Genomic DNA, 27,960 nt, shown 5'->3' with positions numbered 1-27,960 from the left:
AATGGCCTAAAAGACTATAACCAGGTAACAGAAGTATGGTACAGTTGGGTTACCAAAAAAAAAAAAGGAGAGAGACTCATTCCAAAGCCTGCACCAACCCCACTACAAAGTAGAACACGGTTTTTTAAACTACCAATTAGTTCCCAGATCAATTAGCTTCAAGATCGCTGAAGTTAAGCACGAAATTCCATTGCTTTAGCAGAGAATCAAGTGCCTGGACTTGGCTTATCAAGCTTTGATGCTTTAGGAAACCCATTGACCTTGACAGACATTGAGCCCACTGTGACAACGTCAATTTCTTCGGTATGTTTAGCTTCAGCTTGCTTTGGATCAATTGTGAGAGAACCAATCTTCAAGATAGATGTAACATCATTCGCATCTTCAACCACATCAGACTTAACTTTGTCCTTTCCACTACTTGATGGGTTACTGGAAGGTTTAGATAGAATTTGCCTATCAGTCGAGTCTGCCTTCCCAGAGCTAGTCTGATCATTATGTGTGGTGGGTTTTTCATCTGCTGTTGCACTAGGATGCTTATCAACCAAACCATCTGTTTTCTTCGGAGGAATAAATGCGGGTATAAAGAAAGCTCTATCATAGGTTTTACCAAGAAGCCTGGCTTTCTCTTCCTGCATAATCTTCTGCCGCTCTTCATAGTACATGAAGTCATCAAGTAAAGATGTCTTCAGTGTGTAGTTCTTGAAGATGTTCAACATATCCATGCCTTGCTTACATTTTATCTGCACATGGACAAGGCATGTTAACCACCATGTTTGGGTGAAGAATTTCCTTATGGCAATGGTTCTAATGGATGAGGGAAAGCATATAGAAATTATAAAGAAACAATAAATATTGACTCTGTTTAAAATAGGATAACTACAAAGAACATATTATAAAATCTAAGCCAGCTAGTGAAGATGACTACAGAAATTAAGAATCACTAGACATGCTGATATTGGACACGTTCTATACCAGCATTACGTGGCAAAACTAAGCAGACGAGTCATATAAAGAATTGAACCCTAGAGTTGATTGGATGGCATTTTGGGTATTTGTGGTTGTGGGCAATATTTTAAGGTGTTAAGGGGGTATATATAAAATTCAAATAAAATGAATCAACCAAAGGAAAAAAAAAATAGAAATAAATTAGGCACTCTCTTATTATGAATTATTTTAAAAATCACTTATCACATGAGATTTTGTAGCTAGCTAAATATTGTCTAAACACAAAAAAAAAAAAAAAAAAAAAAAAAAAAAAAACCCTCATTTAAATGTTCTCGGTACTTGCTCATTTCTCATCTTCATCATCTTATATATTTGTTAGTTTCAATTCAGTGATGTATACAATCTCTTAATTGGACAACAAGCAAGTAAACAGGGTATATTTTAACAAGTATAATGGCATCAAGTCGACCAAAGTGATGGCCAATAACGAGTTGATGTTTATTTAATAGTCCGTTGATAAGTCTTTTCCCTTCACACAGAAAACTAAAGTTTCTATGCATTTGGCAATCTAGCGCCTTCTATTACTGTACCACCATAGAAATGCAGTCACTTGGAAACACCTCTAGATAATGCTACCTAGACCAGTTTGGTAAGATTTACTAATAGAAAAGATGGGGAAAAAATTATTGTACTAATATTTATTAAGCTGCTTGTAAGATAGAAGAAAGTAGAAAAGTTTTTGGGGAAAATGATAATTGCAATACATCTATGGGCCTGCAGAGTCAAGGATTAGGCCTCATCTGCACCTCATGCATTGAGGCTAAAGCCTTGATTAGATGACACACCAATTGAGGCTTAAGCCTCGAGAGGCTAGAACCGAGTAGACCAATGATTATGGATCCATACACAGCTTATTTATTGAACAGACATTTTAGGTAATAGAACAAACAAGAACTCAGCTTACCTCTTGTGTGTCTCTGCTATTAGTTACTGGCTTATTCTCATTGTTCTCTAATATAATATGCCGAAAATTAGTGTTTGGTACATCTTTTACTATATGCCACTTAACAGGGAAGCTACCACTCCATTTATCTTGCTGCCAGAAATCCATATCCTTGTTAAAGTCAACTGCACCAATCATCTCTGCAACACCACAAAACTGCCCACTTGCATTAACCTGCATTGGAAAGAATCCCCGTCAGCAAAACTTAAAACAAAACCAAAGATGGAAAAAAGCAATACCCAAATTGATTATAAGAAAACTCACAGAAAAGAACAGAAATACAGGACAGCCTCTTGGATTTCCAGCAGCCATTGTTTGTGCATCTTGATATGCTAGTTCCAGTCTCTTGTTCCCATTAGGAGTACTTGACCATACATTATATTTAATGCTCTTATGCACATCATCCTCACTATAAGATTTGATTACGAAGAACTTGGCATTAGCATAGTTAACAGGAAAATCTTCCATATTATACTGATCAGTATAGATAATGATCTTTCCCTGTTCACTAGTAGATCCTGTCTTTGTTGAGTGGGCATCAACAGAATTAGTTGGCATCCATTGGCTTTTTGACCTGTTCATCCTAGGCCCCCGATTCTGTTCACCCAGCAAATCCTGATTTCCATTTCCATTGTTTGAAACCCCACCATAGGGCAACCTGGGCCTATCCACCACTGCCCATCCACGTGCATTTGATCCAAAGTCGGGTAAAACATTAGTAATGGGAGAAGCAACTTTTAATGGGCTACGGATAGTGGAAACCTTCCTAACAGGCAATTGATCCGCAGCTTGACTTGAGCCAGTAGCATTTCTACCCTGGAAACACATCATTTCAAACAATGATCTAAAGATCAATTCCTGGAGCATTTTGTACAAGAATAGGCAGACATTAGTACACACAAGTTTAGTGGCTGAGTTTGGGGCTAATTCCCAAATTTTCACAATTTATGAAGCAACACCTGCATTCCTGATCCTCCCTGTCGCTACCATGTAAATGGAAGACAAAGGGCTATAGCACCATAAAATGGGCTACACCTAGAAGATGCATACTAAGAAGCAACAATGTAGGTGTCTCCATGATGATTGCGATAGTCAGTCAAATCTTAGTATCTTTATCTTGATTACTAATCATCATTACTTTTGCTAAGTTTGATCAACCACTAACCATCAGTGTCCTAGAAATATAAAATAATTCAATGGACTTGATGGTTAAAGTCATTTGATTTGGTCAATCTTCTGCCTAGAGGATCCCTAAGATGGGACACTTAAAAAAGAGGGTCAAGCTTCCCCATGAAGCAGAGGCGCCGGGGGGGATATGTCTATTATTCCAGTTCTCCTACCTATTCCACATTCTTCAATTCTAAACGAAATACTAATAATGAGTTGAATTTTAACTTCCTCGATATGAAAAAAAAGTAAAGAGTCCATAATACCCTCAAGTCATCCATGTACATTGTTAAATAGACCATTACAAAACAGAAAACTAAGGTAATGTTAATCAAATAGAAGAAATACCTGAGTAACTTGTGATGAAGCTGACTGAGAAACACTACCAGAAGTAAGATTAGTGTGTGCCACAGGCTGCTTACTAGATGCCACATTAGCTATAGAAGAATGGGACTGATTGAAAGGACCTTCAACAGGCTCAACTCTCACATCCCCTGAAGTAGGCCACGGAGGGACATTGATCATGCCTGCAGATGCTGATGGAGGATTAGGTTTTAAACCTGGACCATCAGGTCCATTAGCATTTGATACACCGGTATTTAACAAATGGGGTTCGAGTGCACTATTTGGGATGTTATCTGGTCTAGATTGAACGACAAGAGGAAAATAACCAGGTGAAGAGGCAGGATGCTGATAAGTAAATCCTGGGTAATACTGTTGCATTCCTACAAATGAACCATCAACTCCCATAACAGCACCAGGTATGTATGGATTGTATGGGTTGTATGGAGACTGTGTATATCCATAGCTAGGCGTATAATATACATAAGGCAAATTTTCAGTTTGTAAACCCTGCAACGGAAGTATGAAGTGTTGGGAACAAAAATGATCAGTACTGAAACATTAGCATATAAGATCAAGAAAACTTTATGCTTTTAACTTACAGTGTAATGGAGATCTGGACCATCTAACCCAAAAAACCTATTGTGGTCATCCCATTCATGTGATTCAAATCCTAACAACACACAATCAACAAATAATTGAGTAAGCCACCACTAGACAGTCACTGTTAAAGATAGAAGAGAAACTCTAGAATTTACCTGTACAGTAATAACCAAAATAGTTGGTGGCAGGATAGTAATGGCCCTGGTCGACAATGAACTCGGGAGCCCCTTCATTACCCATAACTTCGATTTGTTCAAGAGATGGAGTTGCAGCTAAATGTAAGTTCGACTCTGTGCCTGGAATCTAAAAATACATGAAAATTCAGTAAGTTTCCTTCGATAAATGATCTATCATGTAAGCGTCAACCCAAATTCAACGGAAAAAATCATAGTAATGAAAGGGGAAAAAAATCAGTTAAAAAGTATTTGACAATCAACAGAAATTCTAAACAAAAGATTTACTAAAATGAAACAAAACCTAGATGCATTTACAAGATGAAATAGATTTGAGCATCATGTGTAATGTTTTCCAAAGTGATTTATCATTACAAATTGGTCTGGAAGCTGCATCCACTTTTGTTTAAACTGGCCAAGTTGATGAAATATGATAATACAGTGCTAATATGACCATTTCTCTTTCCCAAATTTTGTATAAACTACTTATATTGCAGGTGAACTAGGAGATATAATACTTCTTCTTTTATGATTGGTCATATTCTATATTTCCGTCTCCTATATAATTTAAATTTGTAAAATTCGAGCTCAATTTATAAAGACAACATTGTAGGATTGGGTACCAAAATGAGCAGCACGGAAGCCAATAAAAACTTAGAAATTACCAGATATGTTTCTGCAGTTACATGTTCAGAACCATTGTAACTTTCCATATTGGGCCTGCCACCACTGTAGGAGACAGGATAAGATGTAAGCAGAAACTACATTCACAAACAAATTAACAATGGGAACATAACTAATGAAATTTTTCTTTCTTAAACATCAGATGTCAACTAAATATTATTAAGGTTATGAAAAGGTATCTAAACTGAATTTTAAAGTGATAATAACATTTCAACAGTAATTACATTCGACGAAGAAAATTTCGTTGTGACCTGGAGAAATATATAAAACTAATTACACCTAATATTAGTTAAGACAATCCCGGAACCTAGTCAAATGTCTAGAAGACAAGAATCTCGACTGAACCAAACAAGAAGGAAATTGGCTATCACATCCTTCTGCTCATTTCATTTCCCACATAAATATTACAAAGCTAAAATTTTAAACATAGATTAAACAGCACTAAATGAGGACTCGTTAGATAGATAGAAAATGAATCGCATACAATATCGGGGATTTAAAAATCTTCCATTTTTTAAGTTGCACACCAGCCGAAAAATCAATAATATCAGTTTTCCCAAGCTGAAACTTACAAACACTGATGCCCAAAGCTTAAAATTCGGTTTAAAAACATACCTACCCCAGCAAGAACATTCTTCAATCCCTAATGAGAAAACTCCAGAACCAATACTTATCATATAAAAACCGAGTGAATATATCAATTTAGAAAATTAAACAGGCTATTAAGAACTCTACTTCAACAGATGTAGAAAGCAACAAGTCTTTCCACAAATTCCTCTGTTTACAAATACATGAACCGAAAAGACACTATAAAGAAAAATCAAACTGTAGTCCACAGAAAATAACCCCAAGCTTATAATTATATAAAAAGATAATGACTTTGAAACTGCCGACAAGCAAGTACAACCCTCAATGCTAATCAACACTTACCAGTTAAGAAAACCCTAAAAACAATTCCTGAGTTGGCTAAACTATGAGAAATTATTACTAGAGGGATAAAAAAAAAAAACTAACTTTATCAACCAATTAAATTGAACAACCATTCAAATTTCAAACTACCACATCGAAAACTCAAAATTTCATCATTGAATCGAAAACCCTAATAGGGGGTAAAGGGGTTACTTGTTCAATAACCTATACACACAAAAATATTGGCTGTGAATCTCTCGAAAAACAATTCAACTCTAAAATTACTTTAAAAGTTCAGATTTTTTTTTATATATATCAAGCAATAAACCAGAACAGAAATCATTGAAGCTCCAAATAACGAAAAAAAAAATCAAAATTCTAAAAAAGAAATTTAATTGAAACAGATACAACAGGAACCAGAGAGAGGTGAAGAAGAATACCAGAAAGAGAAACCCTAATTCAAGCCACGCATAAATTCTCACTAAGAGAAAAGGCAGGTTTCTGCACCATTTTTGAAGCAGAAACGCCTCTGAAAACCCTAACCCTAGGGAACCAAAAGAGGGATGGGAGCTTTGGAAAAAGGTATAATTTGGTGGAGAGAGCGAGAGAAAGAAATCGGGGAGATTCCGTTGCCGATATGAAGCGTTTCGGGGGAGATTAGTATTTTTCCAAATACCAATAATGGCCCTTCTACTTTACTCGAATTACGAGACTACCACTTTGGACATTGTTCTTTTTTCTTTTATATATTTTTCTCTCTTAAGAATCAGAGAATTGTCGCTATGGTAGGAAATTACGGAGTAACCGACTACCATTGGCAACGTGTCGAAATTTTTTACAAACTCTTCCCATGAGAATGTATGTGAAGCGCTGAGGGATCAACACGTCATCAGATCACTAATTTATTGTTTCCTAAATAAAGAACTTCGATGTCCATTATACTTTTTGGCTCCCTAACCAGCTAGAAAAATCTTCTCGTGGGGCACTCATAACCATACAATTTGTTTATATATATATATATATATATATATATATATATATGAGGGGCGTTCAATGGCCAACTTTTTAGCAAACTTTTTGGCAAAACATATTTCAAAACATGAGTTAGAGGTTTTGGAATGGGCTGATTTTTGGTGAAGATGATCTCTACAGTGAGGAGATCATCATCACCAAAAATCAGCCCATTCCAAAACTTCTAACCCCATCAAAAACAGTTTACAAAAAATGGACGGTCCACTATTTTTCAGCTGGTAAACATGGGTTAGAAGTTTTGGAATGGGCTGATTTTTGGTGAGGATGATCTACTCACCGTAGAGATCATTCTCACCAAAAATCAGCCCATTCCAAAACCTCTAACTCATGTTTTGAAAATGTTTTGCCAAAAAGTTTGCCCTTGAACGCTACCCTATATATATATATATATATATATATATATATATATATATATATATATATATATATATATATATTTATAATTTGACCATATTTAGACTTTGCCCAGTTCATACACGATGATCTTATCCAAGGATTAGTCTCGGGACACGTGCAATGCCCGTACATCACACGAACCAGGTAAGTAAGAATGCAATAAATTTGTAATTGTTAATCACTAAAATTATGTTTCTATCAAGAAAAGAGAAATTCTATTTCTCTCCACCATGTTTGGATTGACCAGAGAGGATTTGGGATGATTTTGACAATTTAAAATATCTTAAAATAAATCTAGGGGCAGGATTGGCATTATAAAATATTTTAAAAGGGGTTCTCTCCACTTTTGGAGAAAAGGAAAACTCACCATTTTTTTTCTCTCCTCTTCTCTCTAATTTTTTTTCTCTTCTCTTCCAACTTAACAATCCAAACAAGAGAATTGGAGAGAAATTCGTTTGTTATCTCTTCTCTCCATTTCTCTCAATCCAAACACAACCTAACTGTCTTGAAATTACGATACACATATGAACAAACAAAAAATAATGAACAAAAATAAAGCAATCACACAATATAATAGTTTACGATAATTACCAACATATAATGGGTAGAACAACAGAGCTTTCTTCATCACTACAACAAAAAAGAAAATTTTAGCCTCTCCCCAACTCCCAAAATTGGATTACCTAAGAATAATTAATAAAGATTACAATCCAATTCCAGAATATATATAAGCAAAGAGACTAAAGATCGACTAGGATTGATATTAGGGGTGGTGTAGTTAGTGGTTAAAGTGGGATTGTTGTTAGTTTCCCAACTTCCAATACAACTAGAAATCACTTCCACATGAAACTTATTCTGAATATAATAAATATTACCCACTCATACTCACATTCTACAACATTAAGCTTGATAATTTTTCATATTTATTCTTAATCATAAATTTGATTTTTTTTTTTTTTCTAAAATATGATGTCTATATTGGTCTTTTTTTATGATTGTAAGCTTAGAGAGATGGTCAAAAATTCAAAACGTGAGTAGATCCAATTCACTCAAATAAGGCATTTGTAGGGAGAGTGAACTCAAAGTTTAATGTACAATAAAATCAACAAATTCGTACTAAAACTTTGATCGCTTCGTATAATGTTTCTTATGTGGGGCAAAACAACTGTTATTTATTTATTTTATTTTTTTGGCCAATGCTAAATGTATTTGATTGCCCATCACGCTTTGTAAAATAAATGCCAAATATCTCAATTGATACTTGAAACTCTCGATTGTTGTTACTAAACAACAATGATCAAGAGACAATAACCCCAAGGGGTTGACTCAATGGAAATTTTGGACCGATAAACAATTAATGCTTGTAGGTTGTGAGTTCGATATCTAGTATGAGCATTAATTCCTCAGAGGCCACCTGCAAGGATGCACTCTCACTTACCTAGTGTGTGTAATGTGTGGGCATTGCACATGCTCTAAGACTAGTCTTGACTAGAACATGGTCTATGGACTAAGCAAAGCCTAGATACAAACCCGATTTGCTGTCTACAAGGATATCCGATTATCAAAAACAAATCAAGAGACAATGTTTTTGAACGCAATCAGATGCATGTTTTCTCGATCATCAATCTAAAGTATTTAGGATGGTTTGAATTATGATCACGTTTATGTGTAGTACATTAATCAGATCAAATCCTATGATATCGATCGATTGATGAAGGCATATTTTGAACCTATGCCAACTGCACATATGAGATCAAAATTCCAAATTGTTCCTATGGGAGGCATTTCTCTATGCTTTGAAAAGTGTAGAAGGAGAGACATGAGAAAAGGAACAATTAGACTTGAGACCAAAGTTAGTGAGGAATGATTCAACAATAAGAAAGAAAGAAAGGTGGTAATCTTTCTTGCTTTTCTTTATTTTAGATTCTCCAAAACTCTTTTGACAAAGATAATATTGTTCACACGTCTTTGCTTATCCTACATCAAATGGGATTGTAGCTTTGTATTGGAATCTCTTTAACACTCTGTACATTTGGCCCACATATCGATCAATCGATCAGGACCATTAAATTGTAGAAAATCAATCTTTTTTTTACATCCATGAATTTGAGCTGCCCATCAACTAAAAAAAGTGGCCCATAAATTAAATAATCTAATAGATGCATAGTCGGAACCCATGAACAAATTCTACAAGGACACAAAAACTTTCATTTTTGACATAAAAGTCTACCCTTTTTTCTTTTGTTTTTGTTTTTCTTTTTACATGTGGTGAAGTTAAAAGGAAGGTCTGTTTTGCTTTTTTTCTCTTTAGTGTTGATTTAAATTTGGGCCCACTTAATCGAAATCGAACCAAAACCAAAATTGATAGGACAGTTCTAGATCTCATTTTATTGGAATTGATTATAGAAATCGAGAATCGAAACCATTTAAAGAAATTTTTTTGACGAGTTGGATTCTGGTTCCATTGATTTGAGACTTGGAACCAAAACCAATAGAAAACAGAATCGAGAAAAATTAATGGTTATGATTCTGATTCGCATAGGAACTGACACCCCTACATAAATCACGACATTCCTCGCAAAAGAAATTGTTAGAAAGAGAATAAAATCGTTAACATTCTTATAAAGCGGTAGATACCCGAGAATGAACAAATTGAAGTTTGATCAAGGCTTGTGTTGAACACAATGTCCTTAAGACAATTTTGTTCCCGCAACTTGGTGCACACGGATCAATGAACAATTGTCTCCCAGGATACAACGATCACACATGTAGAGGCAGCACTACAATCTACACGTCTAGCGAACCGAACGCTACTGTTTGTACTCTTAAAGAATGAAAAACAGAATGCTTGCACGTTTAAACAACAAAGAAGAAGAAGAGAAAAAAATTTAGTGAATAAAACTGAGGTCGAGATGACTTATTTATAGAAAATTAAGAGACAAGGTGTCTCTTAGGAAAAGGAATGTGCATGTGTGTCTCTTAGAAAAGACATGCGCATGTGTGTCTCTTAGAAAAAGACAATTGTTCATTAATCCGTGTGCACTAAGTTGCGGGAACAAAATTGTCTTAAGGACATTGTGTTCAACACAAGCCTCGGTCAAACTTCAATTTGTTCATTCTCGGGTATCTACCGCTTTATAATCTTAAGACAATTTTTTTATTCCTATCCGATGTGGGACTAAAGAGTTTCTCTTATAAACTCAATAATCTTATAAACCACATACAACAAACCATAGCTAATAGGGGTTCTTAGGAGTCGATTTGTCATTCACCCAAAATGGATTTTTGACAACTTAATACATGAAAGTATTATCTTCAATGAGATGAATAAGTTTCCAAGTGGTTCAGCCTCAAAAAACTAATGGGACCCACTTGAATCGTAGCTCAAATATCCCTACTTGGTCACAAAAATCTAGATAAAAAATGCAGATTTTTCCAACAATTCTTAGCATACATTGGTTTGTCTTGCATTCATCATTTTAGAACGAACTCCATTTGTTGGGATAGAAAGAGAATTTGTTTCTAAACTCACTTTGGTCATTAATTCAATTTGTTTTGGTTAATTAGTTTGGTCACTAAGGTCCTCTAGTTTCGTTATGTCTTACTATTGACATATCGTAACAAAACATATGTAATGATCCAAATTTAAAATACAATACATGTAAACGATCATTTTATAAATGGGTTGGGATCTGTTGAATCCTAAGAATGACTCGTGAAAAAAAAAAAAACACACACACACACACACACACGTGATGCACAACCCTTTAACACACAAAATCTAATGATTGAGATTAATGAGCATCTTGATAACACAAATCTCGGAGATACTTATCTCGAGGATAAATCTTAACCATTGGATTTTGCATTTAAAGGATTGGGATCATGTGTTTTTTTCTTGGGTCATTCTAAGGAGTCATGGGATTTGACCCTTTTATAAATATCAAACATTGTTTATAAGTAGAAAGAGGCATGTGCAAACTTTATCTGAAGGGCTTACTTATAATTAAAAAAATGAATTAAAGGGTGTTTTTAAAGATTATATAGATATTTTTGTAATTTCAAAAACTAACCTACATATTCTAGATTCTCAGGATGTGCTATTGCAATTTTCTAAGTTTTTGACCAAACTGATCCCAATTATATCAAGTTTAAATGTTAAGGTGGGGGCATTTTTGAAATCTAAATTTTGGTGTCGAACCACTTTCTGCTCCACCTTCTCTCATTATAATAGTAAAGATGTAGGTGCAAGGAAAGATCCTACATCCCTCTCAAGCCACTCATGCGAAAGCATGGAGTGTATGTCTGAAATTTTTCTTGACGATGAGAAGTTGGGGGGTCAAAGGCCACAAAATAGTGATTGCATGCACCAAATAACGAGCATTCAATGTCATACAAAGTAGGGGTGCAACTTAATTCGGTTCAAACCGAGAACCGAACCAAAATGTGTAATTTGGATTGGTTTGGTTTGGTTTAAATTATTACTGGTTCGATTTCGGATTAAAAAAATGAAGAACCGATGAATTCGATTTGGTTTAGATAATATAAAAAATCGAACCAAACCGAAAACTGAACCACTAATTAATATAAAATAAAATATTAAATTTATAATTGATTTTTTGTTTTTTACAAAACCTAAACCCTTAACATATTTCGGATCCCATTTCCTTCTACTCTCTCGTCTCTTGCAATGATCGTGCGGCTGCGGGCTCAACTCCGGCTGTCGGCGGTCACCCCTCTATCTCTCTCTCGTCTCTTGCCATTTGTGTGACTGTGCGATAGTGTTTGCATCTCAACTCCGGCGATCGGCAGTGGACTGCAACTCTCTTTCTCTTTCTCTTTCTCTCTGCGTGCGGTTACGGTCGTGTACCGTGGGCGTGTGGCTGGTTGGCTGCAGGTGGCCGACGGGTCTCTCTCTCTCTCTCTCTCTCTCTCTCTCTCTCTCTCTCTTTCTTGACATACAACTGTAGGTACCTCTCATGGAAACCCATTTTGTTTTGGGATGGGTTTGGATTTTGTAGTTTTGAAAAAAAATTAATTGTTTCGAAAATTTTTAGAAACCCAATTTTTTTTTTTTTTTTTTTAAATTAATCTAACCGAATTTACACAAATTTATCATGTGTTTACATAACTTTTGTACATAATTTTGACAAATTTGTGTACATAATTTTGACAAATTTGTGTACATAATTTTTGATAAATTTGTGTACATAATTTATCAATTCGATTCAAACCCAACTTAATTCATGTGTTTACATAAGTTTTGATAAATTTGTGTAAATTTTTTCTTTTACAACCCATGGAACCAAACCGAATTAAGGTCGATTTGGGTTGGTTCGATTCTGGTTTTTATATAATGGAACCGACCTTGGTCGGTTCGGTTATGATTTTGTTCTAAACCGAACCAACCCGAACCAAGTTGCACCCCAACAAGGTGGCACATATTAACTAAACTTGATAATAATAATAAAAAAAGAAATGCCACAACGAACCAATAAACGTGTGGCACAACATGTACTAGATAACACCGATAGAATCAAATATCAAGAGAGTGACATGCGATGATCATGAATTGAAAACAAATGGTGATTTCAATAAGACAACGAATGACATAGCTATGAAAGAACAATCAACCAAATTTTTTTTTAAGGCAAAGATACATGTTTCTCTTTCTAAAACTGCGACCTATTTACTTTGTCAAAAGTACTACTGAGAGGTGAGCAAAAGCCGAAGAGAGGAAAAAACAGTGGATCTTGACAAACATCGGAAAAAATGGAACTAAAACATGCAAACATCTAAGATATATATTGTCTCACGAAGTTTAAATAAACTAAACCATTAAGAGTTCATATTCTAAAAAACATGCATAAAAGTAAATGTTCCTTTGGCTAGGGATGTCAATGGATTGAACATAATGAATCAAATTGAAGTCAGTTTGGTCAGATCAGATTCTTATAGGATCCCAGCATTTAAATTCAAAATTATTTCAATAACAATTGGATTGGGTCCAAATTGGATCAAATTCGATTTGCCACACAATGTATGGATACATATCTAAACAAAATAATTAATATATAGAGAAGTTTCAAGAGGAAGAAGGAGAGAACTGAGCCAATATAATGATCAAACCCGCTTAATTCAGAAAACTACAACCGAACTGGCCTCCCAATAAGGTCAATTTCTCCACTTTCGCGACAGCATCCAAAGGAAGAGGACAGAAGCTCCGGGCTGGGCCGTAGAAGTGTGGGAAGTAGTTGGAGTCATCAACAGCTTCATAAACTAATCCATCCCCAAGCTGCAGTATAAAAACATGCCAAATGAAAATTATTAGTACAATGAACTTCAGACATTTGTGACACATCATGACGAAACTATGCCTTGAAACTGGTGTTACAATAGATGTAAAACCTATACTCCAAATAGTTCTAAAGGATAGGTAGAAAACCCCTCCTAGCTAGCTCTCATAAGGTCATTTATCAAACAAATTTCAATGGAAGTACAATCTTTACATAGAAAGAGTAGTTTTGTTGCGTGTTGTGTTATCCGCCTCCACTCATGTATCTTGCCCCAGTTCGACCCATGACCCTCTTATATTCATAGTTACACCTTCCCCATCAGATCGGTCTTTTGGGGTAAATGGTTGTCAATATGGTATCAAAACGTTAGGTTTATCTAAGTCACAGGTTCGAGTCTTCTCGAAGGAATTTTTCATCCTTATGGGTGAGGGGGATTGTTGAGTGTTGTGTTTACTTGCCTCCACTCCCGGATGTCACATGCTCACGTATCATGCCCCAGTTCGACCCATGACCCTCTTCATTCATAGTTGCGCCTTCCTCATTAGATCGGTCTTTTGGGCAAATGGTTGTCAACAAGTTTGGTGTTTGCCCCTAGGAGAGTCCGAATGTTCCCCTCAAATTCAAACATATATGCTCTATAAACTAAGAATAAAAAAGAAAAAGAAAGTATGTCTCTCATATCATCCCTACATGCACAAATAACTCCTCTCAAATCCTTCACAAAGTAAAGATAATTCTTAAAGTAGACATGGCACACTATGGTTCTATATGTAAATTAGAATATATAACTTCATTTTTTTCATAGACTAATAACCTAACTTAATCTATATTTAATAAACTGTCTCAAGGAATCTATAATCTAATATTTCTTACCTAGCTTTATCTAGACCAATTACCCAACTTTAAAAATACCCAAATTAAGTGTCTCGTACTGAGATCCTCTGCTTAATACCCTATATTCTCAATGTCCTCTACTTGGTTGTTCATTTGTTGTGAATGAAGTCCTCCAAAAACTAATCACGTCAATTACTTCATTTAGATGTAGTTTACGAATCTCATCACCATCATTTTTAATTTCGTCAAAGTCAATAACTTATAAATTTGAGGGTCTAACTCAAAACCAATTGGCAATGAGTGGAGAGGCCCAGGAGCTTATAAGGAGAGAGACAAGGCAATGAGTGTCTAATGCAAGACTAAACTCAACACACCCCTGTACGTGTGGGCCGGACTAGGCCAAAGCACATGAAGATATGAACTGGATAACACGGAGGAGATAAAGGCCCGCTCTAATACCATGATAAATTTGTGTATCCTACTCAAGACCAATTGGCAATGAGTGGAAAGACCCAGGAGCTTATAAGGAGAGAGACAAGGAAATTAGTGTCCAATGTGGGACTAAACTCAAAAGAGTTGAAGACCAATAAAATGCAAGTGGGCACTACAATTATCCAAAATGAGGAGAAATTTCTTCCAGCCAATGTAGGCACATCATATGTGAGACATTGGAGCCACTCAAGAAATCTTTTTCCTCTATAAAAAATTAAACAATAAAAAAATAAAAAGCAAAAATAAATAAATTTTTATTCTCCAATATTGCGAAAGCCTTCAAGTTTTTCCATTAAATGAATTAGTTCCCCAAAGTGATAAAAACCTCTGGAAGTGATTTCAGAATCTTATCGATCCATATCCCTTAAGAGTCGTGCCGGAGTGACCTCGAGATTGAACCTTATATCGCACATCTTGATGTGAAAATGGATAGGAATCATAGATCCTTTTTCACTCGTATCTTGAGGAAAAGTATCTATGGTTCCCATACACTTTCACGTCAAGGTCTGCGATGTGAGGTCCAATCTTGATGTCACTTCAGCATTATTCATCCCTTAATCATGATCTTCCAATTAAACTTAAATATCAAATGAACATACCATACTCAAACCAAACACATATTAACAATAACTCTCAAATCAGTAAATAGAGCAGATTATACTAAGCTAAAACCCTTCAATTAACATTAAAAAAAAAAAAAAAACAACAGATAAACCAAAACTATTTTTCACATATTCCAATCATAATTGTATGGAGTGGAACCGTGTTTAATTTAACTACTATTTTACCTTCTTTGTGTCAATTTGAAGCAAGTAGAGATCTTCCCTTCCTTGAAAAAAATTCTGTAAAGTTGTCTTGACCTACACAATAATTCAAGAACATGGTATCAATCTCAAGGAGAAAAAAAAAAAAACCCATTGAATCCTCAAACAAATTTGGAGCAATGATGGGTTGAGATCAAGAAATTTAAAGAGATCACCTGATTGAGCTTACTGAAATGGATGCAACCAGTGGTCTTATCGATATCTCCACCAAAAGTGGATCCGTTCTTCTTCAACTCCTCCCATTCTTTTGTGGTGCTGATTCTATAAATGAATTCTTCTGGGATTTCGCTTCCAGCCATTTATAGAAATGAGGACTGATTGGCTCTCGAAGTAGAATTCTGCACTTTTATCAATCCGTTGATCCCATCTAGAACATATGATCCTTTTTCAGGAGAAGAAATCTTGCTTGTTTTGGAGAGATTCTATTTCCAGACCAACTTTTACTAAGAACAAGCCACAATTGTGTGTACCCAATTCTTCTTCCTTATTGTCACGACATTTTTCCCAAAATGTGTGCAACTTTTGCAAAAATTCCAATTCCAATACTTTGTTCCTTTTCGAGCGAGGTCGCTAGTAGGTTTTATAATTTAAAGTGACGAACTCACTAAGAAAGAGTGATGAACTTGCTGGTAAATTTAAATAACAAATATCTTTGATAAATAAAGTGACGAGCTTATTGATAAATTTAAAGAAAAATGTCCTTATTTCTTATTTAATTTCCAATGGAGAAATGAGAGATGTTGTTTGATTACTTATATATGATTAGTTACGCTAACCCCAAGGGGCTGGCCTAGTGGCAAGCCGAGCCTTGATAAGATCATTAGGAAGGGTGGGTCAAGTGTTCGAAACCCCACGAAACTATGAATTCTTTGGGGCCACCCACCATGGTCTAGTTGACCTTCGACTCAACCTGCTGCACATAAGACTATCTGATGGGGCGGTGTGTGTGACCATGGGATTAGTCCCATACATATATATATATATATATATAGGGTCACGTTATTACGACCCCCTTTGCGACCCCCTTTGCGACACACCTTTTTGTCTTATATGGGCAAAAATGTTTGGAATGGGCTGATTTTTTGTGAGGATGATCTCTATGGTGAGGGGATCATCCTGGCAAAAAATCATCCCATTCCAAAACTTCTAGACCGTCCGATTTTTGTTGAAAAATTATAGACCGTCCAATTTTTGTAAATCAATTTTGACGGGGTTAGAAGTTTTGGAATGGGATGATTTTTTGCCAGGATGATCCCCTCACCATAGAGATCATCCTCACAAAAAATCAGCCCATTCCAAACATTTTTGCCCATATAAGACAAAAAGGTGTGTCGCAAAGGGGGTCGCAAAGGGGGTCGTAATAACGCGACCCATATATATATATATATAGGGTCGCGTTCCTACGACCTCCATTTCGACCCTCATCGCGACCCCCGATATCAGCCATACGATTTCCGTTAGATCTACGGTCCAGATCGGATGTAGTGGTACAATCGATTGTAAAATAACGAATTTTCGTTATTTGCAAACGCCTCCCCGTAAACATTAAAAAAAAAAAAAAAAACAGATCTGATTTCTCCATCCATCTTCGTCTTCTTCTTCACTCTCTTCCTCTTCGACTCAGATCTCCTTCTTCCGATCGAAAACACAGATCAATGTCATCTTCTTCGTTTCACTCTTCGATCTACCAACTATTCCAACCCATCGCGACGATTCAAACTGATATTCGAATCACCCAAAAACGAAGACCCAAAAACAGATCTGTTTTTTTTCAACTTCGTCTGCTAACGACGACGATCTTCTTCTTCCTCTTTGTTTGCGACGGCGTCGACGAAGGTCGCAGCTTCGTCCTCATCTCTCTCTCTCTCTCTTTCTCTCCAAAGAAACCCTAAGTTAAACCCTTAATTATTTTTATTTTTATTTTTATTTTTAGTCTAAAATGGTGAATGGTTTTTTGCTTATGCACATCTTTGTGTTGATGTGAGGTACTAAATGTGGATTCGGTGTCTATTTCAGTTAGCTTCGAAATCAAAACGTTTCATGAAAATGTTTCGATTAGTGTGGAAATTGATACAATTTTCATGGAAATGATGTGAAAATATTAATGAAATTTTTATGAAACTGTAAGAATGATGAAACATATACTAAAACAGACTTGAAAGTCATCGAAATAGAACCAAAGGGTGGTCGTAGATCAGATAGAGAGATGCCACTCTTTTGCCTTGGAGAGTTTCATGGTTCTCTAGGCTATTAATATCCTTGTTTTTTGAGTTTCTTTGTGATTGGGATTGTGTGTGTGTGTGTGTTGGTCCATTCTCCTTGTGATTGAGTTATGGACTTCAAATATCTTTCCTCTTTCTACTCTCTAATAATATGACCCACAGTTAAATTCAATTGGATACTGAGGCTCTTGTACTGGGGCTCTGCTATGTTTGAGTATGGCTAGTGTGTTGGAATCTTATTTATGGTTGGTTGTATCTTGGAAAAGCATCTCTGGTCAGGACTAAAAAAATTTTATTAAAAACTTTGGTTCTATTTGTTAAATTGGAAAAAAAAAATGTGTTGAATTGCTTTTAACATTTGTGTGTTGTATATTAGAGAGTGTTATTATTTGTTGGTGTTATTGCTGCTTAGCTGATATATGGGACATAGTCCAAAAACTTGTTTTTTTTTTTTTTGTTGTAATTTCAGGTTCTGAATTGTATGTATGAAAAATGTACATGAGTTTTTATAGCTTTATATAAAATTTGTATGTATGAAAACTGTACATGAGTTTTTATAGCACTTCTATAATCCTAATTGTTAGGCAGGGAAGTTTAAATTTGTTGTAGTTTTTATATGATTTGCTTTTCTTTTTAATACTTAGTCTCCCCATGTGATTTTCATTTTGAAAGTAATCCAACTATTTTCTTTAATTTTCTCATCCTTAAATAAAACTCTTTGATCTTTGCTTTTAATGCATCTAATTTGTGCTGAATTTTTACATGGTTCATGACATTGACCTTCTATTCATCCAGGCTCAACCATTGGATAACATGGATGAGCATTGAAGATTTTAAATTCATATATTGGATGGAATATGCACACCGGATGTGGGGAAGGGGGCTTGGTGTCATGTTTGCTCTTCCATTTACATATTTCTTAGCAAGGGATTTATAACCTTTCAACTTAGTCTGAGACTCTTGTCTCCTTGCACTTGGTGCTGGGCAGGGACTAATTGGCTGGTGGATGGTGAAAAGTGGTTTAGAAGTAAGAAGCACTTTAACATTTTTTTAATGTGTGTTGACTTGTTTTAGTCATGAAATTCACTAATATGGTTCTGCTTTTGTAGGAGCCAATTTCTGAATATGTTCAGCTGAGAGTCCGCCCTTACCGTCTTGCAGCTCATCTTACATCAGCATTTGTTATATACTGTGGCCTTCTTTGGACTGGTTTTTCACTTGTCATGCCTGAACCACCTTCTGAATCTCTTGCTTCGTGGGTATCTAAAGTTCAGAGACTTGCCCTCCCTATAAGCTTCCTTGTTGGCATTACTGCTGTGTCAGGTGCTTTTGTCGCAGGAAATGATGCTGTATGAAATTATTCCCATTCTCATTTGTTCCATTATTTTCAAATATTTAGTGGATAGGCTAGGTGGTTGTCACTTGTCACCCAAAAACAAATTATGATGTAATAGTTGATCACATGCTCGGTTACCAGGGTCATGCTTTTAATACTTTTCCAAAGATGGGTTATACATGGATTCCAGATGATATTTTTAGAATGGAACCACTTATGCACAACTTCTTTGAGAATACATCAACCGTACAGGGAACCTTTTCCATGCTAAGTTATTGGGTATACAGATACTTTCATGGTTTTATTTGTCGATTCGACAGTTTAAATTGTAGTTATCTATCAAAATATTTTTTATGACAGTGTTTTCCTAACCTTTACGGTGATTTAGTCTCTCTATTTTTGTGATTGACCATGCTTTTCAAATAAGGCAGACTTGATTTGCTTCCAATTCAGTAAACTATGTGCACTAGCTTAAAATGAGAAATGGCTAATAAGGCCTTTCATACCCAGAAGTTCTTTAAAAAGTATTATTATTTCTGTAGTAATTAAATTATATTCATTTTTTGATTGTTTTACAGCTCGATCATCGTATTCTAGCAACCACCACATTGCTTTCAATCTGTGGTTTGTGGTGGGCGACAAGAAAGTTGGACATACATCCTGCAGTGAAATCTTTAATTGGGAACACCAAGGGCATGGCTGGTCTTCAAGTTGTTTTGTGTTCACGTGTATTTAAAATGTGTCTTTCCTACTGCCAGTACGTTTTTTAAGTAATTACTTAGTAACTGTTTCCTTAATTTTATCATTATTGCAGGTCACACTGGGAATATCAACACTTCTCTCATTAGGCAGTTATGAACATGGAAAGCCTTTATGATTTTTCGACAAGGTAGTGCTGCTGATCGGCAAGTATTTAAAGAGATGAAAAGGAAACCTGTAATCTATTGTTACTTGGTTCATTTGATGTTGTAGTCTTGTCGAAGCCTACATTAGGCCTTTTTACCAGTTGGATATTTAGTAATTTGTAAGATTTTGATTAATGGAAATGCTTTTATAGAGTTCAATACAGAACTGTTGAATTGGGAACAAGTTGGAACTTCTCAATCTCTTGCAAATTTTCTTTTCTTGATTCGGTTATTTGTTAATTCTTGGGTCTTTGTAACTAACAACGACAAAATTAGAATTTCCACGCGTGACTATGGCAGGAAGATAGGGTCTTTGGGGTCTATTTAAATCATTGATGTGCCTTGGTCTCACATAATTACATCACCAATTTTTGGCTCATAGATTCTATCCACATTTTCATTATGCCTCTGTGGTTTAATTATTATGTTGTAGAAAAAAAAATTTGGGTGGCTGAAGCTTCAGACATCTTAAGAGAGAATATTTCACATGTTGGTTGTTGAAGTATAATCATCATGCTTGAAAGCATATCAGCATGAGTTTCCTCAATGAATTTAGGAGATTGGCCCTCTTTAATTAATCATTCTCTTATTTTAGTTATTTTTTATTCATTATAGACGATAGTATTATCAAGTTACAAATCAGGCTGATAATATTTGGTCTCTGAGAGAATTTTGTTTTTAACTTATTCAACCTACCACAGACCAAAATAGAAAATTGGAGCCAAAGTAAGCACCACATTGCCAAATGAAGTTAGGAGAAGTGTTTGTAACTATTAACTTTGACGCTGTTGATTACTCCTTTATTGGTCATGGCTTCAATTTTGAGCAGAGAATATTATTTAGTGTTTGTTTTTTTTTTCACCTACTTGAACTTGAGTGGTGAGATGGTCAATGGCTATGATGGGTTTGTTATACATATCCATCACTGAGGTCTATAGGTTTCAAAGGTTGGGCAACCAGCACGTTGTTTGATGTTTAGTAAATGAATTCATCTGACCTTATGCCACAGTGATCATTCCAACAAAATGGTGATGAATATATAGAAAATAAAAGGGAAGAAAATGATGGCATTTCTATTGAAGGACATGGGTTTTGTATGTTATTGAATGGGTCACTTTCTCAACAAACCAAAAGGAGAGAATTACAACTCAGACCACATTGAACTTGATCCAATGTTCATCTTTAGTTACCCTTGCACCTGACCTGCTTCAGATTTATGATCCACTCAACATGACCATTAATATAAACTGAATTCCAAGGTGCAAAATACAAACAAGCTGATTAGTTTAAACATGACGATACATAAATTACAAATGAGAAACATTTTAGACAATGACTTCACGGCCTAAAGAACATAAGTACAACACAAATAGAAGTCTGGACTTAATGGAAAACATTCAACTATGGTTCTAAGCTGATCTAGGAAGAGCTTGAACTACCACACATCTGTAATTGTGACAGTCAAGCAAGTAGAAAGCTTCATTCTAGGACTGACAGCTGCAGAAATGGATGAAAGAATATCTGGTTTTGCCTTGATATCAACCCACTCATTCCCCACCCAATCCATGGAACTCCTTATATCCCTACTTTGGAAAGTTGAGAACCTATCCTCACCTGACATTAAAGAGAAAAAGATTATTATTCTTCCCATTACCAGTGAAGAAAAGTAAATAGAAGTTGGACAGGAAAATGAATTCCATGGAAAACACACAATCATTGACCTAAAAAACATATTTACCATGTGCAATCATAGAGACCCTTAATAATTTTCTTCTCATTGGATTTTACATGAAAGTCCATTCAAAATTATGGTTTTTTCTCTTCTGCGTGGATGACCATATAACAAAACAGATTGATTGTAGCAGATACCAAACAGTCTCCATATTGGAAAAATGTAAACAGAAGTTGGGCCCATAGCTCAATTGGATGTTGATTTCTCTCTCAACATTGAGGTCAATGAACCCATGTAGAAAATAATAGCAAACAAGATGGGGAATAATGGTGTGATATGGGTGCATGGTTGATCTGTTAGGCCGTGCGGGTCTGTTTGACAGTGCTTGTAGAATCCATAGAAATGGGTGATCGTGCAAACTATGTCCTGTTACATATATGAGTTGGCTGATAACTAGGATGTGGTTCATAAATCGGGTAAAAATACCATTATTTACCTGCAAGAATAACTTCAGAAAAGGCAACAAAATTGCCCGGTGATCATAGGTAGAAAAAGACCCAAGCTTTGACTCCAATGCCAAGATAGAAATGCCAGTGTGAACGATCTTTGCATCAATTTTGCCGAACTACAAGAATGAAATACAATTTCATTAAAATAAGCAACATGGACCACAACAGATAAAACTACCAACAGACCCACCTCTACAGAGTACCGTTCCTGGTGTCTCAGAAATGTTGTTTCTACGCAAGTCTCTGATTGATACAGTAAGTCCTGCATTCTCCAATCCTCATCTTTGCCAGTCAAAGATTCCTTGTATCTAGATTGCGAGACTTTCAGACCTTTTGCTTCATTGAGAACATTTGACACAGCTTCCAACTCAAGCGTACTACAAACAGAACCCATCATGAGATAGGATGTTATATTAGCATCAACAACAAAAGCAACATGAGCAAGGCCTTGGGCTGCCCTGTAATGTTGCAGCCAATTCAGCAACAGTTGCATTCTCACTTGAAACGACAAAAACAGCATATAGTAACCTGAAGAAAGGACTTCAAAATATTAGGATTTCTTTGCAAGCATGACATAATCTGTCACAGGGAAAAGGGAGGAAAGTTTAGTTAATTTTATCAGCAACTCTACATTGATGTTAAGGAACTAATTCTTCAATAAAAGAATAAAAATAAAAAGTTGAAAAATGAAACTTACTCTTCAATAGGATCTTCATAGGACTGCTCTCTGTTTCCTATAGACAAAGTTTGTGAGGAGGAAGCAAACTCATTTGTTCTTTTTGATCCTGACATTGTAAGGGGTCTTCAGCTCAATTACAACCACCCAATTCACTTAATTAAAATAAAAATATAAAAAATCCATACCCGATCCTGTTGCAGCAAGAACGAGACAATCTCGGTTAGCTAACCAAGGCTCCAAAGCTTCCTTTTGGAAACTCTTCAAGGATGAAAATCCTTGAACCATTTCATTTGACGAGGAGAATGGAAGGCAGAGGTAACCCTTTTGCCTAAAGTGCATGCTCGACTAGTTGAACCATTAGAGGCACCCAATGGATTACACTTAATTTTTCTCTCAGAAGCATTCAAAATGAACTCAACTGCCTTGTTGAGCGATGGACCCACTACTTTTTAGCTTCTAAAACTAGTGATAATTCAAATCCCATTTCGATTAGTTCAGCAATGATGTGATCAGAAGATGCGATGTTCCCTTGCATGATATAAAATCTGTGGAAAGAGAACATTAAGAACTCTTAATTCAAAATGGGAACCTAGATTTCGAACCACCGATGGCTCTGTTGTTGGGGAAGTCATATAAATGACGATTTAAATCTTGAAATTCTGTTTAAAAAAATTAAATCGAAATTGACTTCTACAACAAAATAAATCACAAGAATTGCAAAGTTTATGTTTTGATTGCAATTTCTATACCTTAAATAGAAGTATCATTCATTTCTTCATGCTCGTTCCAAGTTAGACATATGTTTTGCACAAATAAGAATCCCTTGATGATTAAATGCTTATTTAACCAAAACAGTGGGGAAAAAAAGTAAAATAAAAAGCTATAGTCTCATTGAAAGGATACCCAATGAGCTAAACCTACATAGATTTCAAAAGAAAATAAAAAAATCAAAATCTCAGTTACTAGTGAACAACAACTCAGAATTATATTCAACGAAATAACAAGGAATTAGAAGTCAAAAAAAGAAGAGTTACCTTAAACAAATGCGTTCCCGTGTGAGCATCCACAGCACTAAAAAGATCATCAAAAAGATATATGTCAGCATCTTGGTACACATAGCAACAATTACCCGTATTCCAGGTTCTAGTAGTATTTGGTCAATTATAACATTCTGCAAATTTAGTAATCAAATCAATCAATAAACAACCAAAAAACACTAACCATACTTTCAGGAATTACCAAAAAGAGCAACTTAAGCAAATCAGTAAGTGAGAATATATTATATTCCAACAGACTAAGAAAATCATTAAGTGAGAATATATTCAAACATAATATACCCTTATTCCAAATGAAAGGTCTCGTGATCGCTCTCCATGTCTTTGCCCAATTCTTGTATATCATCAATTTCTGAGGAAAAATTCATAACTAAATAAATAAGACATTACTTAAAATTTATTCAATTAAATGCATTAAATCAAGTCATTAGTTTATAAAGATACTTATAATTACCTTGAATACAATCTTTTTTCTTTCTATTTGGATTTGCAGGACATATTCGCTTATCGTGTCCAAGTTTATGACAGAATGCACATTTTCTTTTCTTCTTTTGTTGGCTCAACTCAATACTAGATTTCAACCGACCCGTAGTATCAATTTTTTCTTTTCCCTTGTCATCCTTTTTTCTACCCTTTGTTTGCGTGACATTCGGGTCTAAAAGTAACTGAGATAGGTTACATTTTCCTTTTTCATGTGCCTCTTCATTCGGTTGAGCAACAATTTCTGTCATTTCTTCCATTTTAATTGCATAAATTTGTTTCGACAAATCATTTACGGCATTCGTGAAAAATGCGTATGCTTTCATTGAAGATGATGCATAACTGGCTAATGTAGCAGTCTGTTTACACATATTGCCATATCTTAATGCTTCGGAAGGTTCATAACCATCGATTGTTACTTGTACATCCATCACCCTAAATTTATTGGCCCCTTGTCTCCATCTCTCAATAATAAAGTGTGATGGTATAACATCAATGTCAAGATGTGTGAACACCTTTAAAAAATGCCGACAAACAATTCCAAGAAACTCAAATTTTTTACAATCGCATGTACCCTCGTAGGTATCCACATTTATTTTTAAAATAAATTCATCAGGCTCGCCAAACTTTGTTTTCACAAAAAACGTCTGAATTCCTTCTTCCATCTCCCTTCTTTCAACTTTATATCGGAAAACTTGGACCCATTCTTCCTTTAATTTTTCAAATATACTTCTCGTATAAACTGTTGCTGCATGTTTCAAAAGCAAGTCGTTATCATTGACACATCGAAACTTGTGCTCTGTCTCATAATCTTCATCACTCTCCTTTTTCAAAATATTTTTCAAAGCTTCTTCATACTTCACAACAAATTCTCTGAGATTTGTTGTCGAATTAACAAATCCATCAAAAAATGCATTGATGCTTTCGCTACGCCCAGTGGTATTCATACCAGCAAAAAAAGTTGTTCGATTATACGTAGGCACCCAAGATTCCCGTATTTCAAATAGGTGTTGCAACCATTCATTTTCTTCTAATCCATTTTCCTGAATCACATTATGCCACTGTTTTTCGAACTCTTCCCCAGAATATGTCGACCAAATACATTTTTCTATCTTACTTTTGAAAGTAGAATTTTCAAAGTATTTATGAGACAATTTCTCCACAAATTTCTTCCGAATGTGCCAAATACATAGACGATGACGGCTGTTGGGAAAAACTTTGGCAATTGCATTCCTCATTGCCAAGTCCTGGTCTGTGATTATTGAAATTGGATGTTTTCCCCTCATAGCTTTAAGCCACATCTCGAACAACCATACAAAAGTAGTCTCTGTTTCATCTCCTAGAAGAGCGCATCCAAATTGGATAGATTGAAAATGATGATTGACTCCAGTAAACGGGGCGAACGGCATCTTGTACTTATTTGTCCTATAAGTAGTGTCAAATGTAACTACATCACCGAAATATTCATATGACAATCTTGACCTCGCATCCACCCAAAAAAAATTAACTGCTCTCCCATCTTCATCACATTGTATCCCATAGAAAAATTGTAGATTTTCATTCTGTTTTTCAATAAAGTACTCAAGTACACATTGTGCATCACCTCTTTCCAAATCCTGTCGCCTAACATTTCGAAGGTGATTGTAACAGTCTCTATCATCAAAACCAATCATATCTCCACGAAGAATTGATGGAATTTTATTAATTTGAATGTTCTGATTACGAAATGTTTCTGTTAGATCCTTAGCTATGCTTGGCATATTTCGATTCAACTTCATTTTCATTCTCCTCGATGGCGTGACAACCTTGTGATTATGATCATCGTTGAAAACCGACACTCTCCATTTTACTACACGTTGGTCGAATACAATGCGCATGTTTGCTTCACATCCACATTTAAAAGTAGAACAATTTCTTACAATTCTCTTCTTCCCCTTTTCATTCTCATCTGTTATCGCATCTTCTTTTATCCTCTGTGTATGTTTGCCTTCATGTATGCAAACATATCTTATCCCAGTCACCGCATTTGAACCTCTTATTGTCCTTAAACTACTTCGTACACGAATACAAAACCCTTCCTAACGTCCGTATTCTTCATAGTATTTTTTTGCTTCCTCACTTGAATCAAAAACCATCCCAACATATGGTGTATTTAACTTTCGAACATCTTTGTTAGGACTGGGGCAATCAACACGTTCCCCAATATCTACTTCCATAATCGAAGATGATCCCACATTTTCATTCACATGCACACTTCCACACTTGTCAACGTCAATCGTATCCATGAAGAATTATCTAAAACAAATTAACAAAGTCCCAGTTGAGGTTAACTAAAATATATTGAAATTTCTATTTATTCAACATCTAAATAATAATACAAAAGGAATTGCCAACTTATATTTCTTACATTCAAATCAGTGATACTCGAAGCTATCTAAAGGAATAAATGGAAAGCCATTTCTAAAATCCACAAAAGGATTAGTGGCATGTGTGTCAAATAGCTAGTTAACTTACCCTGGATAGCCTTAGAAAATATGACCAAATCTCTAAGGCCACTTGTAATGAATGAGTAAGTGATCAAAATTTACTTATTACATCCCCAATTTCATAAATAATTTATCACACCATAGTTAAATATCAAAACACACAATCCAAACATTACAAAAGCTTGGTTCAACTAATTATTTCAACATTACAAAGCGTCATAACACATTGAAACAACTTTAGGTGTCGTTTACAATTAGGATTAGGCTTATATAAAATCCTAAATCTAATAAATAATGAGAGAGTGTTTCTATTGGCACCCCAACTTTTACCTATTCTCAACATTACAAAGTGTTAGAACACATTGAAACAACTTCAACAATTATTTACAATTAGGATTAAGATCATGTTAATGTTAAATCTAACAAATACAAATCTAAAACAAAATAAAAAATTTGAGAGTGTATTTCCAAATCTGTGAAGGTTTTGGATAATAAGCTATTCACAATTTATTAGATAGAGAAAAATGCAGCTTACATAAGGCAGATTAACATGAACATGAACAATCATTAAAAAAAAAAAAAAAACGCATAGGAATTTCCATTCGAACCCATTTCTTCGAATTAAACACATAAGGATTGTAAAATTTTCAGTAAAACATATATAAAACTCAGAATAACTGAAGAAATTTAAAATAAAAAGTAATTAAGGGTTTCTGATTTCGTGGATACTTGGATATTTTGAATTTAGACAAACTCATACGTATAATATACCATAACTCAGTATCAATGAAACAAAGCAGCTTTGAAAACAAAATTTGTCGATGATTCGTCATAATCGATACATAAAAAAAACAAATGAAAAAAAAATAAGAAAAAAAAAATTAAGGGTTTACCTTAGGGTTTCTGTTGGAGAGAG

At 35.1% G+C, this 27,960-nt stretch overlaps 5 protein-coding genes across 9 annotated transcripts; 1 reads left to right on the top strand and 4 right to left on the bottom strand.

The window, feature by feature from the left end:
* Positions 1-17: 17 nt before the first annotated feature.
* LOC147383598 (YTH domain-containing protein ECT2-like) lies at positions 18-6,425 on the bottom strand. 2 transcript variants are annotated; one of them, XM_086428012.1, is made up of 8 exons: positions 6,267-6,425; positions 4,899-4,962; positions 4,216-4,363; positions 4,060-4,130; positions 3,464-3,967; positions 2,213-2,764; positions 1,910-2,122; positions 18-740 (listed from the first exon to the last, which is right to left on the bottom strand). In XM_086428012.1, the coding sequence occupies exons 2-8, from the start codon at positions 4,944-4,946 to the stop codon at positions 207-209; spliced, it is 2,070 nt and encodes a 689-aa protein (XP_086284138.1). In that variant the 5' UTR covers positions 4,947-4,962; positions 6,267-6,425; the 3' UTR covers positions 18-206. The 2 variants fall into 2 exon arrangements, with proteins under 2 accessions (XP_086284138.1, XP_086284140.1); XM_086428014.1 differs by having other exon boundaries at positions 2,231-2,764.
* Positions 6,426-13,222: 6,797 nt separating this feature from the next.
* LOC147383597 (dihydroorotate dehydrogenase) lies at positions 13,223-16,161 on the bottom strand. Its single transcript, XM_086429017.1, has 3 exons — positions 15,856-16,161; positions 15,665-15,736; positions 13,223-13,549 (listed from the first exon to the last, which is right to left on the bottom strand). The coding sequence occupies exons 1-3, from the start codon at positions 15,997-15,999 to the stop codon at positions 13,388-13,390; spliced, it is 378 nt and encodes a 125-aa protein (XP_086285143.1). The 5' UTR covers positions 16,000-16,161; the 3' UTR covers positions 13,223-13,387.
* Positions 16,162-17,146: 985 nt separating this feature from the next.
* LOC147383596 (heme A synthase COX15-like) lies at positions 17,147-20,329 on the top strand. 4 transcript variants are annotated; one of them, XM_086427968.1, is made up of 5 exons: positions 17,147-17,536; positions 18,718-18,949; positions 19,032-19,271; positions 19,837-19,986; positions 20,073-20,329. In XM_086427968.1, exons 2-5 carry the CDS (start codon positions 18,929-18,931, stop codon positions 20,133-20,135), a joined length of 474 nt encoding a protein of 157 aa, XP_086284094.1. In that variant the 5' UTR covers positions 17,147-17,536; positions 18,718-18,928; the 3' UTR covers positions 20,136-20,329. The 4 variants fall into 4 exon arrangements, with proteins under 4 accessions (XP_086284094.1, XP_086284097.1, XP_086284096.1 ...); XM_086427971.1 differs by lacking the exon at positions 17,147-17,536 and having other exon boundaries at positions 17,641-18,949; positions 19,032-19,245; positions 19,837-19,968; XM_086427970.1 differs by lacking the exon at positions 17,147-17,536 and having other exon boundaries at positions 17,641-18,949; positions 19,032-19,245.
* Positions 20,330-21,370: 1,041 nt separating this feature from the next.
* On the bottom strand, positions 21,371-23,345 carry LOC147383595 (uncharacterized). Its single transcript, XM_086427967.1, has 5 exons — positions 23,209-23,345; positions 23,042-23,129; positions 22,535-22,872; positions 22,332-22,460; positions 21,371-21,777 (listed from the first exon to the last, which is right to left on the bottom strand). The coding sequence occupies exons 2-5, from the start codon at positions 23,058-23,060 to the stop codon at positions 21,739-21,741; spliced, it is 525 nt and encodes a 174-aa protein (XP_086284093.1). The 5' UTR covers positions 23,061-23,129; positions 23,209-23,345; the 3' UTR covers positions 21,371-21,738.
* Positions 23,346-23,803: 458 nt separating this feature from the next.
* Positions 23,804-27,930, bottom strand: LOC147383594 (protein FAR1-RELATED SEQUENCE 5-like). The gene is made up of 4 exons (XM_086427966.1): positions 24,533-27,930; positions 24,361-24,430; positions 24,058-24,194; positions 23,804-23,940 (listed from the first exon to the last, which is right to left on the bottom strand). Exons 1-2 carry the CDS (start codon positions 26,433-26,435, stop codon positions 24,363-24,365), a joined length of 1,971 nt encoding a protein of 656 aa, XP_086284092.1. The 5' UTR covers positions 26,436-27,930; the 3' UTR covers positions 23,804-23,940; positions 24,058-24,194; positions 24,361-24,362.
* Positions 27,931-27,960: the final 30 nt, after the last annotated feature.

Source organism: Akebia trifoliata, chromosome 16, assembly GCF_017979445.1.
Source record: "Akebia trifoliata isolate Shusen 1 chromosome 16, ASM1797944v1, whole genome shotgun sequence".
Taxonomy (NCBI): Eukaryota; Viridiplantae; Streptophyta; class Magnoliopsida; order Ranunculales; family Lardizabalaceae; genus Akebia; species Akebia trifoliata.
This window is presented reverse-complemented; position numbering and strand designations above follow the sequence as displayed.

Bases quoted from the DNA above. Each gene is read 5' to 3' on its own strand.
- LOC147383596 (XM_086427968.1), top strand. From the start codon at position 18,929: ATGGTGAAAAGTGGTTTAGAA. The intron at 18,950-19,031 runs GTAAGAAGCACT...CTGCTTTTGTAG, and splicing joins TGGTGAAAAGTGGTTTAGAA to GAGCCAATTTCTGAATATGT. The intron at 19,987-20,072 runs GTATTTAAAATG...TCATTATTGCAG, and splicing joins AAGTTGTTTTGTGTTCACGT to GTCACACTGGGAATATCAAC.
- LOC147383594 (XM_086427966.1), bottom strand. From the start codon at position 26,435: ATGCGCATTGTATTCGACCAACGTGTAGTAAAATGGAGAGTGTCGGTT. The intron at 24,431-24,532 runs GTAATTATAAGT...ATTTTTCCTCAG, and splicing joins GAAAAAAGATTGTATTCAAG to AAATTGATGATATACAAGAA.
- LOC147383595 (XM_086427967.1), bottom strand. The intron at 22,461-22,534 runs GTGGGTCTGTTG...TCATTCTTGTAG, and splicing joins AGGAACGGTACTCTGTAGAG to TTCGGCAAAATTGATGCAAA. The intron at 21,778-22,331 runs GTAAATAATGGT...CTTTAATGTCAG, and splicing joins TTCTGAAGTTATTCTTGCAG to GTGAGGATAGGTTCTCAACT.
- LOC147383597 (XM_086429017.1), bottom strand. From the start codon at position 15,999: ATGGCTGGAAGCGAAATCCCAGAAGAATTCATTTATAGAATCAGCACC. The intron at 15,737-15,855 runs GTGATCTCTTTA...ATTATTGTGTAG, and splicing joins ATTTCAGTAAGCTCAATCAG to GTCAAGACAACTTTACAGAA. The intron at 13,550-15,664 runs GTAAAATAGTAG...TTTATACTGCAG, and splicing joins TTCAAATTGACACAAAGAAG to CTTGGGGATGGATTAGTTTA.
- LOC147383598 (XM_086428012.1), bottom strand. From the start codon at position 4,946: ATGGAAAGTTACAATGGTTCTGAACATGTAACTGCAGAAACATATCTG. The intron at 2,765-3,463 runs GTATTTCTTCTA...ATGTGTTTCCAG, and splicing joins CTTCATCACAAGTTACTCAG to GGTAGAAATGCTACTGGCTC. The intron at 741-1,909 runs GTAAGCTGAGTT...GTCCATGTGCAG, and splicing joins ATAGCAGAGACACACAAGAG to ATAAAATGTAAGCAAGGCAT.